Consider the following 17,661-nt stretch of genomic DNA (forward strand, 5'->3'; position numbering starts at 1 on the left):
TCTCTCAGCCGCTCCTCGTAAGACCTGCTCTTCAGCCCCCTCACCAGCTTTGTTGCTCTTCTCTGGACTCGCTCCAGAGCCTCAACATCCTTCTTGTGGTGAGGGGCCCAGAACTGAACACAGTACTTGAGGTGTGGTCTCACCAGTGTCAAGTACAGAGGGAGAATAACCTCCCTGGACCTGCTGGCCACACTGTTTCTGGTACAAACCAATATGCCATTGACCTTCTTGGCCACTTGGGCACACTGCTGGCTCATGTTCAGTCGGCTGTCAACCAACACCCCCAGGTCCTTCTCCTCCAGGCAGCTTTCTAGCCACTCTTCCCCTAGTCTGTAGCACTGCATAGGGTTGTTGTGCCCCAAGTGCAGAACCCGGCATTTGGCCTTGTTAAACCTCATGCCACTGGACTCAGCCCAGCGGTCCAGCCTGTTCAGATCCCTTTGCAGAGCCTCCCTACCCTCAAGCAGCTCAGTACTTCCTACCAGCTTAATGTCATCTGCATAATTGCTAAGAGTGCGCTCAATGCTTTCATTCAGGTCATTGATAAAGATATTGAGCAGGACTGGACCCAGCACTGAGCCCTAGGGAACCCCACTTGTCACTGGCCTCCAGCTGGAATTAACACCATTCCCCACCACTCTCTGGGCCCAGCCATCCAACCAGTTTTCCACCCAGGAGAGTGCGCGCCTGTGCAGGCCAGAGGCTGACAGTTTCCAAAGCAGAATGCTGTGAGAAACTGTGTCTAAGGCTTTAGTGAAGTCCAGGAAGATACATCCATAGCCTTTCCTTCGTCCAGTAAGTGGGTCACCTTGTCATAGAAGGTGATCAGGTTAGTTTGGCAGGACCTGCCTTTCATGAACCTGTGTTGACTGGGACTTATCACCCGGTTCTCTTGAATGTGCTATATGATAGCGCTCAAGATCACCTGTTCCATGACTTTCCCCAGCACTGCGGTCAGACTGACAGGCCTGTAGTTTCCTGGATCCTCCCTCCGACCCTTCTTGTAAATGGGTCAAGCCAGCCCCCAGTCAAGCGGAACTTTCCCAGTAAGCCAGGACTGCTGATGGATGATAGAAAGCAGTTTGGCAAGCACATCTGCCAGCTCCCTCAATACCCTCTGATGGATCCCATCTGGCCTCATAGACTTGTGAGTGTCTAATTGGCCAAGCAAATCTCTAACCACCTCATGTTGGATCATGGGAGCTGTGCTCTGCTCCTCTAGCTCATGGGGATGTACACTCAGGGAACAACTTTCCTTACTATTAAAGACTGAGGCAAAGAAGGCATTAAGTACCTCAGCCTTGTCCTCATCCTTTGTCACAGTTGTTCCCTTTGTAGCCAATAAAGACTGAATATTCTCCCTGGTCCTCCTTTTACTGCTGATGTATTTCTAGAAAGATTTTTTTATTATCTTTCACGGAATTGGCCAGTCTAAGTTCTAGTTGGGCTTTAGCCCTCCTGATTTTTCCTCTGCATGATCTCACTTCTTCCCTGTAGTTGACCCAAGATGCCTGCCCCTTTTTCCAAAGCTCATCGACATTCCTCTTCCTTTTCATGTCCACCCAGATCTCTTTGCTCAAACCAGCTGGTTTTTTCCCTGCTGCCTCATTTTCCAGCACATGGGGACAACGTGGGTAGAGCTTGTATATTATAAGCAAGCCTCTATCTTCTGTATATTTTTGTGATGGCCCTTCTCTCTTCCCCACTACAATCTTAGATGAATGTAAAGAATTGGGGTTGATTCAGGAATAAAAAGGTCTGCAAATAATCTGTTTCCTGGGATGTTACAAAATCTTTTCTTTATCTGTCAAACTATAACTTCCAAACTTTAATGCATTTATATTTCTCCCCTAAAGTAAATATTCAGGCACCAGCAATTATTCACTGGAAAAAAGTTTTAACAGCATTATGGCTTAAATTTTGAAGTTAGCTGTGTTTAGTGTATTAGAAGCAGAGGCTTAAGTATTTTACAGGGATTGGCTTTCACAAGAACTACTTTGGGATCTGTGTGTAACATTCTCTGCTGTTCTTTCCCACTTTATTTTTTTTAATTGAATTGGAATCTAAGTACACAAAGAAGACCCTATGCAGAGCTGCCACTAAGCAACTTTAGCCTTTTATTAAGAACATTGTTTATAGCATTGGAAATGTAGGAGCAGATGAATGCTATGCACTAAATACATACAATAAGCACAAAGCAATAAAGAAGTCAGCGTTCTATGAGTGTTTGTTCAGATTGCTTTATCTGTAAAGCCACATTTAGGTGTAAATGACTTGTAGTCTATAATTCCTGGTACAGACCGGTAAAAACTCTTAAGTAGTTTTCCTATGATCTTCTTATCACTGTTTTGCTTTTATTTTTCAGTTATAGGTCATAACTGAAGTAAATGAATTGTAACTTTCAGAAAATGAGCTATGAACTTAAGTTGTTTCGAAACAGAACATTTCAGCACTGTTTTTAAGTCGACAGTCAGCCCTGGAGCTCATGGTAGTTTACCATTAACTTGAGTAAGAACTGTGTATGGGCCTTAGGCTTTGAACGTTTCTAGGGATTACCTGCATTTTGTAATATGTATGTGCAGACCAGTTAATGACAAATTTTAAAGGCTTTCATAGCAGTTCAGTAAATCTGTCTTTTTGTTTATTTGGCTATGATAAGATTGGCTTCTTATTTAAGAATTTTGAGCACAGTCGTTAAATCTAGTAGTAAGAGGTCTCAGAGGATTTTGGTTTCTGAAATGACTTGATAACAAATACATGCATGTCTGTGGTTTTGTAAGGAGTACAATCATATATCTTTATGGTTAAATAAAATTTAATGATAGAGTCCCATCTGGAAATGGCAAGGATAGTTTCCAAGTCCTCCTGTGATTAGTCAGGCAGAGACTCAGCAGTGGTGGACTGGAATGACAGAACTGATGAAAATAAGAAGGCAGGTGGTCATTGCACTGCTTTTCCCAGTATACTTCCCTAGTTCCTCACATTCATGTAGCTGCTACTCAGAAGTCCAAAGTGAAAACACAACAAAAATCCCTAAAACACTTTGGTTAAACCTCTCTGTAGGATAAATTTCAGCTGACAGTTTTTCCATGCAAGCAACTGAGCAGGATAAACAAGAAGCTTATTACAGGAGTCTTGAATTCTAAGTACAACCCAGCCAAGCAAGTGCTTCTACTTTTCCTTCAGAGTAATTTATGTCTGCAAAAGGCAAAAAAAGAGAAAATATTCTTTGCTTCATTTTTCTCATGAGTTCTACATCCACTCCTATGTTAGAGCTGTATACCTATATGAAACAGAAGTCTAATCATGCATCAATTATTTTTTTTTAGTCATTAATTATTTCAGTCAGTTCTTGAATATTCAAGATGCTTAGAACCTCTTTTTGTAAAAACCTATCATCTCATTTGTATTTATTTTTGCTGTAATGGTGCAAGTAACTAGTAAAATTATTTTGGATGCACCAGAATCAATACCAAAGAAACTCCCAAGTCACTCATTGTTCATCAGCCACTGATCTTGAATGCTATATCTTAAACTGCAACCCCCTGACCTTCTGCAATATATCATAACATTGTTATTATCTCACCATATTGTTTTCTTAGAAGTAACTGATCACTCTAAGTAGTGCTTGTTACAAAAACCACTAGTGAAATTTTTATTGTACTATTTCTTGGATCACTTTATTTTCTACATAGTCCAAAGCCAAAATCAGTCTTTCATCACATCTGCAAACACCTTGCGAAGTCCAAAATGTTGTTATTATTTCTGTAAAACTGACTTATCTTGAAAGCCAGTTGTTATACTGTTACAATATTTACTTGTGTCTTCTGAGCTAGCTGTGTGGATAGTGATCTTGTCTTATTCTTATAAGGTCTCACCTGTATTCTGTATTTTACATTTTTAAATGAGTATCCTGAAGTGATTTCTGCTGTCGTGTCATAGGCGTTTTAAGTCTTAACAATTTCTTCTTTCTTGCTTCTCCTATTCAGGTTTTTTATTTGCACAGATGACCTCTAGGAAACCAGCAAACAATGTTTTCCTGGGAACCATGCTTCCTTCCCTTCCCCCTGAGTTCAGTTGTTTGGAAAATCATGAACCACTGTTTAAACTAGAATGATTTCCAACACACCTTCTCACTACTGCTGTATTCTAAAGGTAGTTTAAAAAGTGTAGAAGATAGGTTTGCCGAAAGAATCAGGTTCAACTAAGAAAATATGTACACTGCTTTGACTCAGTAAACTCATACTTGGTATGGTTCATCTTCTTCATATTTACTTTTGCCCATATTAGAAAACAATTAGCTTACTAAACAAATTTGAGTATTTGGGAAGAAAAAATCTACTTTGAGTCTCTCTCATTTGACTAAGAATTACATGATATTTGATAAGCTTGTTTAAAAATGGACATATCCAAATATTATTGTAAACACCCATTGATTTGTTTTACCTGCAATATAAGTATTTTACTTAGTTGGCTTACATAGTAGCTAATAATATTTGTTAATGTAATTTAACTGCTGTGAACCTTTACTGAACAAATATTGAAATTTATACAAGTCAAAGGAAGAGAATCTCTAATGACTTTTGTAAAAGCTTCCATTTAATAGTTAAGGAGAAAAGTTTATATGACATACCAGATGCAATTAACAGTAGATTCTACATTTAATAAAAAGAAAGAAGCATATGTATTTGCTTTATTCATTCCATCATAATTTGCATTAGAGCTGTGGGTGTTTAATGAGCAAATTCCAGCTAAAATGCTATATTGATTTTCGAAGTGAACTTTGTAATAGCTATCTACCTTACAAAAGCTCTCTGTTTACAATTGTTTTCTTTACTAAAAACTAAAAATGTTTTAGAATTGATGAGTTTAGCATAATGATTCTTTTAAAATAAAGAGCTCTTTCACAGTGCAGGGATTTTAGCTACAAGGAAAAAGATGTTATTAAATTATTCCAAAGCAAATATAGTTTATGCTACTAAATAGTAATGTCATATTTGTATATATTTCAGTGTTTGCAAGCATTGGAAATGCTTTTTTCTTAATTTATCCTTTTTTCTTAATTTATCTCTATGAGATTTAAATATTTTAACCTTGAATATCATTATATGCATATGAATTAGTAAGTGACACAATTATTTAGCTTGATTATTCATGTTTCAGTTTTGTGTGTCATTTTCTTGCTAGAAATATGAGTTCTATAAGAATTTGTGTTTCTTGTTGGTGAGGCCTCAAGATAAACAGGATAGAGTTAGTTGGTGCACCATTGGAAGGTCTCCAAGAAAAACCTCATGGTGTTGACCAGAGCAGTTGGTGACTAAGTAGCTGGATCACTTTTTTCATTGGATCAAGCATCAAGTCAATGTGCCAGTATGGAGCTTCTATTTTTGCTGTATGTGCTGTAACTTTAATGGGGCTGAGGAGCTTGACTTGTTACTCTCAATTAATGAATTAATTTTCACCTGGCACTTTTAAGAAGCATCAGGATGATAATCGGGTTAGTTTTTACTCTTTTTAATATGGCATATTTTTATGTCACTCTCACTTACAGACTTTTCATTGGAGAGCTTATACTTAACATACTTTTCTACCTATGACACAAAATGTTTTGGCTTGCTGCTACGTTGCAACCCAAAGGTGTATGTATTTCTGTGGCTCATTTGAAGAATCCTGTAATTCTTACTGTCCTGAACTTTTACTTGTGACTACTCCGTATCTCAGTCTCAGTGGTGAAAATTATTGTTAACAACACCATACTTCAGACTACCTGCATTAGTATAACTGTTACAATATGCCATATAGTATTAAATAAATGAATTTGTAAAATATTAAATAGAGTCAGAAATGTATAGACATTTGATAGCAGAAATGTCTAATGTAATTCAGCAGAAGCCTTGGCCAGTAAAGGAATCAGGTGAGTTAGCCTTCTGTAGACCACTAAAATGAGTTAGATGAGGACTGTAAGTATTTTTTAAACTAGAAATTCTTTGTGGTCAGTGTCAATAATGCTACTTGGTATTAAAACACAGCAAAGTATCTTTTTTTTCCCTTTTTTTCTTTTCTTAAACTTACATTACCATGCAGGCATCTCTCATAATTTACTACATTCTCTCTAATATGTTGTAATATAAAAAAAATAACTTGTGATAGTACTTTTAATAAATAGAAGCAAAAGCCAAACACATGTAATTTGTATGAAAATACTATAATTTTTTTTTAATGTAGTTGGTAGATGTGGTCATTGGGATATTTACTCCAATGCCTTCATTTAGTGGGAAGATAAGAAAATAACAAGAAAGAGTTGCTCAATTTAGGTCACTTTTCCATAGCAACTAAATAAAAGGTCATATTCGTAATGGACCTTTAGGTGTGGCAAATGTTCACTGTTCAATGCAATTAGCCTGTGGGCTACTATCGAGGATGTTAAGAATTGAGATATGCAGGATGTTTGTGTAGCTTAAAAAATCTCTTTTTCTGAATGTTTTCATGCTGTTATAGATACATTGCTTTGGCTTAAGGACAAAGAAGCAATAATGTTATTTAAAAGCCTGTATAGTCATTATTGCCACTAGTTATAAGTACGCAGAGAGAGAATTAGGTATGCCAAAACTGTTCCTCCAAATGTACTTGTATGCTCAAGATCTGTTGTAGCAGTCAGCAAATTCTAGTTTTCCTTGCTGAGGTGGAGATGTTAGAAGGTCATGTTAGACAGAAGAAGGGGCGCCCTGAAAGAGACCAGAAAGAAGGTTACTAATTTGGAAACTAATTAACCCAGGAACACTAATAAGTGCCAAATCTTGAGTTATTTTAGACAGCTTTCTATTCATTCCAGCAGGTTTTTTTCATTATGAAAATTGCATAGTGTTTCCACTTGCAGCTTTAAGGAGAGAGTTCTCTGTGCAGTGTCTGCGGCATGATGCTAGATAAACTGGCATATTTTACTGGAAAAAATACAATAAGCAAATATATGAAGGTACAGATAGGTAATAATTACCATGAATAATTAAACTGCTTCTGTATTCCAACTGGAATGTAGCAGTTGAATTGTAGGTTACCCAGGCGATCAATGCTGAGGTACTAGTTTTCCTGCCATCACAGATCTTCAGCAACCTAAGTGGAAGTCTAGTGAGCTGAATTGCAGAGCCCACCTTATACAATATGTTCTTGCTGAGCCACATACCTTTGCAGATATTGGACTTGCCCTCTGTGAGTGCTACAAACTTATTCCTGACTACCAGTCTGTATACGTGCAGTTTTGCAGCTGCTTTTCTCCTGCCTTAGTTTTTCCATTCCATATCAAGCAAAGTTTTCTTGTTGCAAACAGGGGAAACAGATCTTCAAGAAAAAAAAGACACAGTTCTTGTGGAACAAGTAAATAACCAAACTGTAGAGAATTAAATCACTTTTTGTTAAATTTTGTACTTCTCAAGAGCTGCGTTTCGGATGCTGAATTTCTTCTTTTTTTTTTATTGTTATTTTATTCGGACATAACTTGTTACAACACTGGCTGCAGCTCCTTTGCAGATTTTTATAAGAGGAGGGACCACACTTCCAGAACTAACATTTAGCCTTTCTCTGTCTTCTTTTTTGCAGTCCTGCTAATTGTGCAGCCTTTTGCTAGACCTGCAAAAAATGCTTCCTTACTCCTCAGTAACACTCTTCTCCCCAGCTTGAGGGCAAGAGGTTTGCTTTCCTACCTTGAACATCATCTTCATTAATTTCTCTGGACTCTTTCTGTTTTTCTTCTTACTTGTCTTACATCCCTGGTTATCTGAGCTTCTTGTGAACTGTACAGAAACTTACCACTTCTTGTATTTCAGTTGACTGGGAAGCTTGGGGCATTACTGATAAAGTGTATTTTGTGCCAGCAGTATAGCTGCTACCAAAATGTACTACTCTGTCCCTATTACTCCATTCTGTGAAGAACCATAAAGTATTTTATGTTATGTCACACTGAAGTTTTTGTACAATAATGTACAAAGGTGAAGTAAGAGTAAACTAATGTATAAAGGCAACAAAGATTATGAGGTAATAATGGAGGGATAAAAGCTCTAGGCCAAAGAGCCTTTCTTTGACATCTTAATGACTTAAGTTGTAGTCCAGATAGGAGCAGAGAGTTCTGAAGGGTGCCAGAAAGCCCAGTAGCAATGGCTTAATACAGAAGGTCCTAGAGAAATAAATGCCAAAATTTGAAAGAGGCTGTAGTTTGCTGTTAGGAAACTGTGGCTAAACACCAGCTTTTCAGGCTAGAAGGGGAGCATGGAGAGGAACTACAGACCTCGGTTGAGTTATTTGGAGGTGCCTGTGGCACTCAGAGAGGATATAGTCCTTTGTCTTGCAGTGACAGCAGTATAACTATAGCATCCTGAAAGTCCCTAGACATTTCGACTTCAGGGTTTTATCATCGCTGTGAGAAGAGATTTGCAGTATTGCAGAGGGAAATGATGAAAGTATGAATAAAGATTTTAGTGAAGGCAGGGTCGAAGTGAGGATTCTGGCCATGTGCCAGAGCTGGTGTTAGACATATTGACAGGGAAGAGGCAGGAAGGAAACGAAAGCTGGGGATGAGAAGTGACTTGAAGGTGTTAGTTTGCTCCCAAGGATAGACAGTAAATCTTAGTTTATTGGCACCTAATGCTCCAAGGTCCATATATGCCCTAACAGATAATATAACAGTATATTACACAATAAAGTGAAGGCTTGGCAGAGAAGGAGAGATGCCAGCTGTGCCACTCTTTTGATACTGGAGAGAGGCTATAAAAATAGTAGAATTTTAATATTTAATATCAATGTGCCCTCCGAATTGGAAGCAGTGTGATGATAGAAGTAGTTTTAATGGATCATTACTTTTAACTCTACATCCTAGAAGAAACCTACTAGTGTCTTGTATAATTCTGAGCTCTAAGAATTACTTTTCCATTAGCAAGTATTCAGAATGTAAAGCAAATCACTTCCTTGCCCTGTTTGATTATACAGAGATGAATTAGAAAACACATAACTTTGTCATTCCTTAAAGTTTTTATTTAAGTGAGCAACAGCAATTTAGTGTTGTGTCTAAAGAGTAATATAGACCTTATCCAGAGTAATCTGAGGTCAGTGGAGAAATGTCAGTTTTAGCAGATGGTGAGAAATGCCCATGTAAGTGCATCTAATAGTGTCTTTTGCTGTCAAACTTTTTTGTTAAACACACTGGTTACTTTTGCAGTTCTGGTGGAAGAAGTTTATTCTGCTCAACGGGAACGCGATGAGGCTGTCATGGCAAGGCTTAGGTTAGCCAATGAAGAGAGAGATGAAGCATTTCTGCGAGTCCAGCGTTTAGAACAGTCTCTCAAAGAGTGAGTATACATTTCCTGGCTTGTGCAAAAAGATTGTTATGTCAGTCTATGATTATCATAAACTGCTCAACAGTGGTTATAAAGGAAAACTTCTCTATGATGAAATACCAGGCTTGTGCTAGTCTTACTGTGCTACTGGTTAATTTGATACCTTTATTATAAGACCATTCTATGAAGACCAAGAGCAAGGTGAATAATTTTGATCACAAGCATTAAAAATATAATCAAAAGCTTTGGTATTGACTTATTCAGGCACAAGTATGGCACAATGCAACATTATGTAGGATCTTTTGACATGGAGTACCAGAATGTCAGTCAAAAGTTGAAATGTATAAGAAATCAATCAAGCTTTTAAGCCCACTAGACATTTCCTTCAGCAAAATTTCTGCTATTGATGTGGGTGATGTAATAAAAAATATATGATTTTTTTTCTTACCTTTATTGTATGAACAGGTTGTAAGGCAATAAGGGTATAATTAATACTTCATAAGGGTTTATTTATTCCATGTTAACATAACAGAAATAGGTGATCTCATATTAAACAAAACTGTTAAGTCAGGAGAGGAAGATCAAGAACATTTTGTTTTCTCCCTTTGTGATGTAGACAACTTTGAAGCTTCAGTTTGTCTCTCCATGTAATCCATCGCCATCCATGTTGTGGTTGTCTTGGCAATCATCTATAGTAGTCCTCCAAAGTCTAGAGTGGCTGAGAAATTTCTCCTGTTTTTCTGCGAAGAGAAATAAAAAGCAGAGAAGTTTTTCATGGTAGGAGATTGAATGGATACCATTATTATTTAACTGAATGGCAAGCAATTGTTTTAAATAATAGATTCTACTAAAAACACTCTTTCTTCTTTATGACAGAAAACCAGTTGTCTTCTTTGGGATATTTTAATAGTTAAGAGAATGTTACCGTTACTCTGTGGAATTTACAAGTTGCTGGAGTTTGTCACAGTCTATAAGTATGACTCAATAGCAAGATTAGGAGATTCCATTCCCTTGAGAATTAGTGCACATTTTGTTAGAGAAATATCTCTACAGAGCCTATTGTAGGTGTGCATGCATCTGAAATTTTGCTTTGAGCGGCAATCTCTAAGGTAATTAAAAATGTGCTTTAAATTCTCATCAAACGCATCATAACTGTTAGCCTTACTCCAGTCTTTTCAATTTCTCCTGTGACTCTTCTGGTTTTCTATGTTCCAAGAGTAAAGAATGTTTGGTATGGCCCCAAGGATCAAATGAGGCTCTGAGCTGTTAACTTAAACTCAAGATCTTTGGGGTTGAAGTGCTGAAGTCCTGCAGCAAATCAATTATTTGGGTCTGTGGACTTAATCAATGGCTTTTCCGGTTCTGGAAGAAATCACAGGTTAGGTGTATGAGAAGTATATTTCTGCTTCTTCTGCAGTGGAATCCATAGACACACGTGTGGCAGGTCTTGACACACATGACTCCCTCAGAACACCATCACTTATTTTCCCTTCAACCCCTTCTGTCTGTTTCACTCATGTACTGGAAGACCAACTCAGTTCCAAGCAGAAGGATAAGAAAAGAATAGGAATTCATTTCTTGGCGAATATGTATACTACCTTCCCCAAAGAATGTCAGAAGCCAGAAGGATGCACTAGTAATGACAAAAGGTGGGTCCATAACTCCCTTGACTTATAGCTCGGAGCCAAGCTATTATAGTTAGAGAATAGCAGTTGTTGCTGTCATCCACCTGGGTGCTTTCTGATGCTTTGTAGAGTGGCCTGATAGCCTGATGCCATTCATATCTCAGAACTGGGATAGGAGATTTCCTTGTGGAGAATACCAGCCCAACACAGGTAAAAATTGTGATGACCTAAACAGCTACTGTTGATAGCTGATATGCATTCCTCTTTGCCTAAAACAATGAGCTACTTATTGTCTGTAGCTAGTATTTCTTCATGTATATTCTGCAAGGGTGTGGATCAGGCTTCTGTGTGATACTTGCTGCTGTGATAGCCAACACCAGAACACAAAACTGGGGACAAAACCAATGTAATTTGGAAGAATTGTCCTTGCTAGGCTGTATGTGTACTGTAAGATCATAGTTCCAGCATTCTCCAGGGTCTCCCATTCTGCATTACAGAGACTGACTGTGGCAACAGCAGCTCGTTGGGAAGAGTCATACCCAAGCCTTTCCTGTCCTGGATGCTGTGTGACCTGTCACTGAGAGCATCCCAGACATAAACAAAATACTTAAAACAGATCCCAAGCAGACTTATGCTTCCCATAGGCCAAAAAGATGTTGCTTAAGGGTTCTGCAAAAATGTTATATTCTTTTATTATCATTGATAGTTCTAGTGTCAGTCATCAGAGCGATAAAGAAAAGTCACGATTGACAAAAGCCACAAAGGCAGAGAGCCCAAAAGCTTCATTTGTTCCCATTGTAGGGTTTGTTAATCATGTATGCAGCGAGTACTTAAGTCATAATGAATTACTGGGCATTAATTGCTTTATGTAATCCCTTGAAAGGGAGAAAAGCTCATTCATTATGTTCAAGTAATAATCATGTTCACTCCATCAGATGTCTTAATATCTGCCTCTTTCCTTACCTTGCTACCTATTCAACCAAATTGCAAGTTTAATAGGAATGTCTTAAGCCATATCAGACAATGTAAGAAACTTCAAAGATATCTTGCTCTATTCCATCAATTTATTTTCAGTATTACCTCAGTCAGCGGTGTATTCATCGATTTCTGCAACCTGACTAAAGACAAGCCAACCACACACTTCCCTGATCCATATCAGTCTTCTACGTGACAGTACCTTCTAGATAATGTGATATATCTTCCAAAAATAGCATAGATAGGAAATTTACAGTGAAGCATTTCCCATTTTGATTATTGGTTTGGGGCTTGTGTGTTCTTTTTCCTTTTGAAGAAAGTTATTTGCTGTATTTGAAGTCTTTGGGCATTACAGAACCAAGAAGGCAAGATTGCTTCTATCAGGCTCAGCAGCTTTTCTTCTGATCCCCTTATTCTAAGCTTGCAGGATGCCTATTCATGCAGCTGTACCCTTCGCAGACAAGAAGTGGCTGAGTGGAGCCAAGATTCCTGCTGGAACACCAGCCTGATGCCAGCACTCAGGCTTTTCAAAACATTGTGCATCTTTACTAACTGTGGTAACATCTCAGCTGAGGTGACAAGACATTGTCTTTCTATATCTGCCAGGATGTCTGGCATTTTGCAATGGGAGAATCAAGCCAGGAATGACCAGAGTCAAATTGAGATGCTTCTTTCTCAGAAGCAGAGTCAACCCCATAAGGAAGTTACTTTTCTCAGCCTCTTTATTCTAAGTAGTTTATTATTGTGGCTGAATGGAATTTTTTTTTGTAGTTCACCTCCTTCCTTTGGAAGGAGCGGAGATGATGGGATGAGCTATGAAAGAGTTTCTTCTGGGATCTTGGAACTTTTCTAGATACCAACCTTAGTATTTTCTTCCTGATGATGGTTGTTCAAAAGGTCAGGTTCTCCATCTCAGCTGTGGAGCTCATGGAGTTCTGCCTTTTTTTAAAGAACATTGGCTATTTGTACCGCACTTCTTGAGTTTTAGATCACAAGTCACTCCTTCCATCTGCTTTGGACTTATTCCAATCAGAACTTTACAAGAGGGCAGTATTGAACAGTCTGCCAACCTTAATCAAATGCTTTAATTCTTTCTTTAAATTAGTAGCTGGAGCATGTCTGTTGTTATTATTTAACTGTAACAACCAAAATTTTTTCAGTCCTGTTGCCTCCAGGGGTTACATTAGCAGAACGTGTGTAGAAATTGCAGGGAAGAGGAGTCCTTGGTTACTACTGTTTAAAATCATGAGAGATCTAAGGGTCACTTATTGCCTAAGCACAGCACTGGTAGAAGCAGCAGGGCAAATACACAGCTCTGGATGCTGCTTTTTAAAAAACACTTTCACCAAAGGATGTGTGCATACCCCTACAGACAGATCCTTTGCGGCAGTAATATGCTGAAGGGCTACGCTTGCGGTGGAAGTTCTGTTCTTTTTCCCACCCCATTTTTCTCTAAGGTGTCTTGCTTACCCAGCCTGTTGGTCAGCTGGGTGGTTTTGTTGACCCATGCTTTTATCAGGGTTGAAGTTCTCCGGAGAAGCTGGGTCAGTCCTGCCAATTTACTTTGACAAATACTGGTCCTTTCATTGTGAATACAAACTAGCTGCAGATCTGATTTTTAAGTCCCACATGAAGTGGCACTTAGATTAATGTAAAAAACCTAAAGTGGGAACTCCATGAGAAGCCAATTCTGAGAATTTGGATTTATAATATGTTTGTTATTTTATGATTTGTGTTACTTATGAATACAAGTCAAACTCAGCAAAGGTTGGCTTTTACTTTTATTTTCTTTAGTTCTGGTACTGACTGTATATGTCGGAGTATTTGCTGCTTGTGAATTCCATATAAACATACCATCTGTTGTACACTGGTCATACATTCTGAATTATTTCCTTTTTATTTAAAGAATTAATTTCTGTACTGGTTGATTTATTATGCCTTATGTACTGTTATCTGGTAAAACTAATGCTTTAATGTAAAAGGTGCTAGTGTGCTGTCGAGTGCTCTGAAGCTTCCTAGCTAAAGTCTTGGCTTCAGAGCAGCACCTATCACAGCACTCTTGAAAAAGAGTATGTTGCTGTTTAATAGATGCTTACTCATACTATATCTGTCTTCTTAGAATATATGCTAGTGACAAACCTACTTTTAGTACAAGTCATAATTAAGTAAGTAGCAATGGAGTGGTAGGTAACTCTAATATGTTCGCTTTTTCCAGAAAAGAGGTCTCTTCTGTTTTAAAATACACATAAGTATTTTGAATAATATGTTGGCCATATAACAAACTTAGGTAAAATAAAATGCATACTATCCCATTTATTAGGTTTTTGTGCTATCACTCTCTGCTTTTGCACAACCAGTGTTCAATGCTGTAGGACTAAAGTCCTCATATCGTCTTTGTATTTGATAGGTCAATATATGTTCTGTTGAAATAGAAAGGCAGGAACGTGCAGGGGGGTTGTTCAAGAATTAAATAAGAGCCTTGTAGAGAGCTGGCTTAGCTTGCTATTTTATGCAAGATATAAAATTAAAACATTTTTAGGAAATTTCAACTAGGGTTTTTTTTCCTCATTTTGGAAGAGAGAGGTGGAAAAATAATTACTTTAAAATGAAAAAAAAATTCTCCACAAAAGTCGTGTCCTATTTCATTTGGGCTGCATGAAAAACAACAAAAATACAACATCAAGTAAAAGTTGTAAGCCCAGAAATAAATAAAATAAAAGCATCAGTCATTTCTATCGCTAGGGAACTTTCTTCATCTAAGCACATATGAACAATTGATCCTTGTAGTCATATATAGCAGTAAACATTAATAACTTAACAGTCTGAAGTCAGTGCTGAAGATATGGAGCATTATTGAAAGATGGAGTCGAGCAGGTGGCACTTTAATATGTTCAGTGTCATGGTTGACTCTAAAGACTAGTAGAATGAAATTACTTGAGGTTCTAAAGATTTAAAAAGCGAACTCATTTTGCTGCACTAAGGAAATGCTACTGATCAGGCTTTCTGTGTTCCTTTTTTCTAGGCTAGAAAATATTAACCCTGAAGAAAATGACATGGTAAGCCATTCTCTGAGGAGATTTCTTGATGTCAGTCTTATATCTTAGAGGCTTAAGTTCAATTGAGTGGGTTTCAAGAACTAAGATGTGGGAAAAAGAAGAATTGACACACTAATAATGTACATCTTTGCTGCAATATGAAAATTCAATAACTTCACTCAGTCAATTTACAATTCACATGTGCCTATTAATTAAAACCCTATATTAAATAAAATATATTAAAACTTCATGTCTGACTAACATATAATGCTGTTGGTAGACATTACAGGAATTACTGAACAGAATAAACAATGCAGACACAGGGACAGATATACTGAAGAATGGAGCTATAATTCTGAATCGAATACACAGGACCAAAGAACGTAAAAAGAAAATAATAGCTGAGGAAATGAATGCAGTAATAGAACAACGGGATGCTGCTTTGTCTCAGGTAAGACTACAAGTATATAATCACTCAGTACCAAATTCCTTTTTTTTTCCTTTGTTTGTTTTTTTTTTCCCCTCTCCTCTCTACTTTTGGGTAAGAAAAATATTTTATTTAGTTTTCTGTGTTGAAAATCTGAAAGAGAGCCCTTGTAGTAAATGGCTGATTAATGATCAACTGTTTCTTCATGGTAGTATTGCCCACTGAAAAGGCATGAATGCTTTTAATGAGAAGTTATTTCTGTATTTTTTGCACCTGGTCACTGGCTGTCTCCTTTTTCAAAACAAAATAGTTTTCAGTGTATTGGCCAATCTAGAATGCTATTAAGGGCTTAGTTTTGTAGTATATTGTATTGGTATAGTCCACTGGATGACTGTTAACTGGGACTCAAGGATTTGTAAAGGATTATAAGTGACAGAAATATACAGTAAAGGAAGATAACGGTACCGCATGCATTAATGCAGGCAATTCCTCCCTTTGGTGCTTTACATTCAGGAGATAAAAATTACCATGTGGTCCTTGACTCTTACAATCCTACACTTCTTCTACATGTCTTGAAAGAACCTGAGGTCCTTTTTCTGCTCAGATCACTCAGTCCTTGCAATTTCCTGTTTTCACAGAACAATATTGTCTTCATTCTCTTCACTATGAAGAGAGCATCCATGCTTTTCCCATTTCAGCAAAAGAGAAGTATCTTTTGATATTTTTATTTTTGTTTTGTCAGTTTTTGCTTCTTTATTGAAGTAGACTTTCTGGCATACTTGGAACATAAAACTTTTATGAATGTCAGAAGAATGTCGTTCTAGGGCTTTTTAATATACATTTTAATGGAATTGATTTTTAAGCTGCCTATTTAAGGACTGATCTTTTCCAAGTAATCAGCTAGGAAATTAATGAACATAATTATTTTATATAGTAATGTCTCAAGTGCCACAAGTAGCAAAGCCGTCTTTAGGCTTGCCAACAAAAAGCACAGTTAATATTAAGTAGATGGTGCAACTGAAAAAAAAATTAATAAAATAATAAATCCCCACCAAATGAAAATTTAAATATTTGGTATTAAGCTGTACTACTGTGATACTGTTGGCAATTTATAATACCATTGCTTTAAAATAATTATTATTAATGGAACTCTGTTGACCATGTGTTGTTTTTTCGCATATGTGATGCTTTTACAGCTGTAACTCTTGAATCTAGAGAGTAGGTCCTTTGAATTGAAGCTACTGTTTCAACCTGCATTTCTGACTTGACGATTCCTTGGGAATTCGTACTGTACTTGAATTATTAGTAGTCTTTTGTTAACATTGCAATAGCAGTAGTTATTACAGTGCTAACAGCAAGAACAATGGGAGAGGGATTCCTGCGTTAGACCACAAAGGGACTAGATATAATTCAGGGGGATGTATATGCTTAGCATAACAAATGCAAATTATTGGAAGTTAGATCTGAGGTAGCCTCAGACATTCATAACATCTGCAAGTTAAAATCTTTTTATGAAGGGAGGATTGATGAGAACAGGCTGTGACAAAGCAGGAATAGAGTAAATGGTTAGCATGCTGTGGCTCTCTTCTGGAAAAGGCACTGGACAGTGGAAGCTAAATGCTTCGTGAGACATTTTATGAACACCATAGAATCATAGTATGTCTCAGGTTGGAAGGGAGCCATAAGGATCATTGAGTCCAACTCCCATCTCCTCACAGGACTACCTAAAACTAAACCATATTGACTAAAAGCATTGCCCAGATGCTCCTTGCACTCTAACAGGCTTGGTGCCATCCCTGTTGCTCTGTCCTGCTTGCTGTTGTGTGGTGCTTAAGACAGCAACATCATTTCAGTGACCGCCACAGCTGGTTCCGTAAGGTAGAGAACTGCTTGTATAATAATAAGGATTTGGACTGGCTGTGTTTAATGAAGCCTCATCTGTTAGCCTTCTTTATGGTTCTCTTCATAGTAGCCTGGCATTTGACAATTGGGCACAGTGAATATTAGTAGTATGTAGCTTTTGGGGTTTTACTTGTAGGATTCGTGATTTTTCACAGTAAGAAATAGTAACACAAAAGCCTTCATCACTCAAACACATTGTTTTGGTTTAAAGTAAGGAATGGATTACATTCCTAGGGAATGGACATTCTATAAGCTGTGTGTTTCTTATGACCAAGTAAATAGAGATTACTTTCAACTAGTCTTTGAAATGCAGTTTTGCAATACTTCTTCTGGGAGTTATACTGTTAAGTTGCATTTAACTGGACTGCTATTGC

At 37.5% G+C, this 17,661-nt stretch overlaps 1 protein-coding gene across 1 annotated transcript in view; it reads left to right on the plus strand.

Annotated features, from left to right (window-relative positions):
• The window catches only part of MIPOL1 (mirror-image polydactyly 1), a 159,906-nt gene that overhangs the window by 25,119 nt on the left and 117,126 nt on the right, over positions 1-17,661 (plus strand). Inside the window, exons 5-7 of the mRNA XM_069858457.1 lie at positions 9,206-9,335; positions 14,946-14,979; positions 15,239-15,409. Of these exons, the coding sequence (XP_069714558.1) occupies positions 9,206-9,335; positions 14,946-14,979; positions 15,239-15,409 (335 nt within the window). The remainder of the gene's footprint in view (positions 1-9,205; positions 9,336-14,945; positions 14,980-15,238; positions 15,410-17,661) is intronic.

The sequence above is a fragment of the Phaenicophaeus curvirostris genome, chromosome 5 (genome assembly GCF_032191515.1).
Source record: "Phaenicophaeus curvirostris isolate KB17595 chromosome 5, BPBGC_Pcur_1.0, whole genome shotgun sequence".
Classification (NCBI taxonomy): Eukaryota; Metazoa; Chordata; class Aves; order Cuculiformes; family Cuculidae; genus Phaenicophaeus; species Phaenicophaeus curvirostris.